The sequence below is a fragment of the Chiloscyllium plagiosum genome, chromosome 23, assembly GCF_004010195.1.
Source record: "Chiloscyllium plagiosum isolate BGI_BamShark_2017 chromosome 23, ASM401019v2, whole genome shotgun sequence".
Classification (NCBI taxonomy): domain Eukaryota; kingdom Metazoa; phylum Chordata; class Chondrichthyes; order Orectolobiformes; family Hemiscylliidae; genus Chiloscyllium; species Chiloscyllium plagiosum.
Window position 1 is genome coordinate 17,393,997 of NC_057732.1, and position 4,769 is coordinate 17,398,765.

Here is a 4,769-nt window from a genome sequence, read left to right on the forward strand (position 1 = left end):
ATATGTCCTCATGAAGCTTCCATTCACACTCTGACTGGTCAGTCATTCAATGTTATCACTGCTGATCTGATGAATTTCGTATCCAATTCTTCAGCATAACTGACGTGAACGTGAGCCTAATCACCACATCAGATATACCAGTTAATTTTCTGAGGTCTCGATTACAGTAACGACCTTTGCGATCATTTGAAGTTTTGTAGATATCTCGCAAACGTAATATCCGACAACCTCAGTGTTGCAATCACTACAGTGTCTCGGGACACAGAAGTGAAAGATTCAACCGAATCTGAGTTCCCACATCTCAGTCACTGTTTCACAAGTATTCCTTTGTGCGAGTGGTTCTGTTCCTGGCATAATCTCTGCCATGATCCTTATTGCTTTTTGCATCGTGATTTTCCATGTGGCACCAGTATCATGAAATGGTTCTTCCTTGGCATTGTAAACACAGCAAGTTCTGCTCGAATCACTGTCACAGCAATCGGCATTTTTCCCGTTTTACTCCATGTAATATGTGCTTAGCAAACGCTGGGAAAATCAATCTATTTTTTACATAAAAATACTCTTCGTGGTGATCAGTTTCCTTCTTCAAACACCCGCTGTCTCACATCTTTGCGTTTCACATATCATAACCACCCTTTATCGGAGTAACCTCTCCCTCCCACAAGAACTAACTTGCCTAAACGTCCACCCTCCCATTTCACTGAGGTACTGCGCAATATAATACTCACATTTGCACTGTTCATTCTGTACTGCTGCAGTCACTGTTTTGGGTGAAAGTGCTCAATCCCATGGTCTACATCTTCAAGCAATTCAATCCATTTAGATGCACCTGTTCTGTAATTAATCCTCGTGGAGCAGCTTTTACTGACACGGACAAGAGATTACTGGAGCATCGGGCTCAGGATAAGTGCACAGCGCAGGATTGAGCAAAAGATGTTTTATTGGAAACGACAGGTTTCTGTGGCTTTCTCCAGTCGTTTATTTCATTTGTTCATTCGGTTCCCCCGAAATATTGCGTGCAGTTGCTTGCAGTTTATGCCCGGATCAATAGGGGCATAAAGTGAAGTTAAGAGCTGGAAAGGGTTGGGGAGATATGCAGTTAGGTCTAACATATGAGGAACGGCTGAGGATACTGTGATTGTATTCGTTGGAGTTTAGAAGATTAAGGGGAGACTTAATAGAGACGTACAAAATAATACATGGCTTGGAAAAGGTGGATGCTAGGAAATTGTTTCCGTTAAACGAGGAGACTAGGACCCGTGGACACAGCCTTAGAATTAGAGGGGGTCATTTCAGAACAGAAATGCGGAGGCATTTCTTCAGCCAGAGAGTGGTGGGCCTGTGGAATTCATTGCCGGGAGTGCAGTGGAACCGGGACGCTAAATGTCTTTCAAGGCCGAATTGATAGATTCTTGTTGTCTAGAGGAATTAAGGGCTACGGGGAGAACGCTGGTAAGTGGAGCTGAAATGCGCATCAGCCCTGATTGAATGGCGGAGTGGACTTGATGGGCCGAATGGCCTTACTTCCACTCCTATGTCTTATGGTCTTATGGTCTTATAACTCCTGAAGCAGTCCATGTTCAAATGGAGTAAGATACAAACAATTTCTAGGCTTGGGTTGACAAGTGGCAAGTATCATTTACAGCACACAAATGCCAAGCAATAACCATCTCCAGTAAGAGACCAACTAACCACCATGCCTCAACCTTTAATTGTGTTACATCACTGAATCCCCCCCACTATAAATAACCAGAAACTCAACTAGACTTACCATTGACTTCTGGGCAATTAGGAATATACAAAGAATGTTGGCCTATGCAACGACACCCACATCTTGTGACTGAATGAAAAAAAGAATTAAAACAAAAAATAAATGAATACAGTGGCGACAAAAGCAAATCAGAGGCAAGGAATACTGCAGCGAATAACTCCCCTCCTGACTCCCCAGCCTGTTCACCATCAACAAGGCACAAGAGAGAAGTGTGGTGGAGTACTCTCCACTTGCCTGGATGAGTGCAGCTCCAACAAAATTCAAAAATCTTGACACCATTCAGAGCAAAGCAGCCTGCTTGATAGAGACCATGTTCACAAGCATCCATTCCCTCCTCCACTGACTCAGCAGCAGCAGTGAGATACACTGCAGAAACTCACTAAGGATCCTTGGAAAGCACCTTCTAAACCCATGATCATTTCCATCTAGAAGGACAAGGGCAACAGATCCATGGGAACACTACCACTTGCAAAGGCCCCTCCAAGCCACTCGCATTAAGACTTTCAACTCTTATACTCCAACTCTCTTGAATTAAGGGCTAACTCCTGCTGGAGTCAATCTCCAAATATTTTTGGACTATACTTTATGAAAGAAATGGTAGGTTTTAATTTGAATGCTTCAGTAGAGATATACATACTTCAGTTACATTATAATTCTTGCACTTATTGTGGTTCTGTTCGCCAAGCTGGAAGTTTTTGTTGCAAATGGTCCGTCCCCTGGCTAGGCGACATCATCAGTGCTTGGGAGCCTCCTGCAAAGTGCTTCTTTGATGTTTCCTCTGGTGTTTATAGTGGTCTGTCCCTGCCGCTTCCGGTTGTCAGTTTCAGCTGTCCGCTGTAGTGGTTGGTATATTGGGTCCAGGTCGATGTGTTTGTTGATGGAGTTTGTGGATGAATGCCATGCCTCTAGGAATTCCCTGGCTGTCCTCTGTCTGGCTTGCCCTATGATAGTAGTGTTGTCCCAGTCGAATTCATGTTGCTTGTTGTCTGCGTGTGTGGCTACTAAGGATAGCTGGTCGTGTCGTTTCATGGCTAGTTGGTGTTCATGTATGCGGATTGTTAGCTGTCTTCCTGTTTGTACTATATAGTGTTTAGTGCAGTCCTTGCATGGTATTATGTACACTATCATAGGGCAAGCCAGACAGAACAGCCAGGGAATTACTTTCATAATTTAGGACTTGGTCTGTGTGTGTGGCTTTCCTGTATACCCTTGTAGTGAATTCTACAAGGGTATACAGGAAAGCCACACACACAGACCAAGTCCTAAACTATGAAAGTAACCACCCCAACACACACAAATGAAGATGCATCAGGACACTATTCAAAAGGGCCACAACACGCTGCAGTACACCAGAACTGCAAAAAGAAGAGGAACACCTATACAAGGTATTCGCCAAAAACGGATACCCGCGCAACTTCATCAACAGATGCCTAAGAGAAAGACCACGGAACAAGGACATACCACAACCAAAAGGACTAGCCACACCTCCATACATCAGGAACATCTCAGAACTGACAGCCAGACTACTGCGACCCCTCGGACTCATAACGGCACACAAACCAACAGCCACGCTCAGACAACAACTCACCAGAACGAAGGATCCGATACCCAACATGAGCAAAACTAATGTAGTGTACAAAATATCATGCAAGGACTGCACTAAACACTATATAGGACAAACAGGAAGTCAGCTAACGATCCACATCTATGAACATCAACTAGCCACGAAACGACACGACCAGCTATCTCTAGTAGCCACACACGCAGACAACAAGCAACATGAATTCGACTGGGACAACACTACTATCATAGGGCAAGCCAGACAGACAACAGCCAGGGAATTCCTAGAGGCATGGCATTCATCCACAAACTCCATCAACAAACACATCGACCTGGACCCAATATACCAACCACTACAGCGGACAGCTGAAACTGACAACCGGAAGCGGCAGGGACAGACCACTATAAACACCGGAGGAAACATCAAAGAAGCGCTTCGCAGGAGGCTCCCAAGCACTGATGATGTCTCCTAGCCAGGGGACGAAACATTTGCAACAAAAACTTCCAGCTCGGCGAACAGAACCACAACAACGAGCACCCGAGCTACAAATCTTCTCCCAAATCTTGCACTTATATTGTGTATTATGTCAAAACATCTTCTGGTGGAACCATAATTCTGTAGAGTATAAAGCACAGAAATAGACTATTTGGCCCAACTGTCTATTTTCTAAATGAGCCTCCACCTACCACTCTTTATTTAAATTTAACAGCATATCCCTTTAATCCTTTCTCTCGTGTGCTTATCGAGTTTTGCCTTAAAAGTATCAAAGTGATTTGACTTGACATTGAGCAAATAAATTTCTCCTGAATTCAATATTGATCTTAATGATCACAATCCTTTATATTTGTGATCCCTAGATTAGGTATTTCTCGCTAATGGAAACTTATTCTCTGTATCCACGTGATCAAACCCTTCCATAATCTTAAAATAATCTTAGCCTTCTCAGTTTTCTCAACCTTTTCTGAAAAACATATTCCCTCAACTCTGGTATGATCTTGATTTTTTTTATTTTCTCCAGTGTTCTTTATTACAGAATATATATAATATGACAACATTGTCTGTAATCTGGACATATTTATAATGCATTACCTTTGTTGAGCAGTGAGGCTTGTTTCATAAAATATAACTTCTGGGCTCTCTCAAATTTTGCAGTAGAAGTTTTATGCAGAAAAAGAAATATAATTGTGTGATTTTAAAATATTCATATTTATGGTTTAAAGTGAATTTCTGCAAATGTTGTAATCCTTTTTTAAAATTAATTTACTTTACTGACAGAGTGCACTTGACGATGTTGAGCCTGCAGTTAACCCAAGGCAGAGATCTATTTCTCATATAGTTCATAAACCAGGTAATGAAAATTACTAGTCTGATCATTGATTTACACTGTGTGAAGCCATTCCAAATCAGCAGATATCAAATTCAATATTTGGAAGAACC

General features: G+C 42.3%; 1 protein-coding gene across 1 annotated transcript in view; it reads left to right on the plus strand.

Annotated features, from left to right (window-relative positions):
- Nucleotides 1-4,769, plus strand: part of lrrk2 (leucine-rich repeat kinase 2) — a 137,733-nt gene that overhangs the window by 59,937 nt on the left and 73,027 nt on the right. Inside the window, exon 22 of the mRNA XM_043713611.1 lies at nucleotides 4,608-4,680. Within this exon, the coding sequence (XP_043569546.1) occupies nucleotides 4,608-4,680 (73 nt within the window). The remainder of the gene's footprint in view (nucleotides 1-4,607; nucleotides 4,681-4,769) is intronic.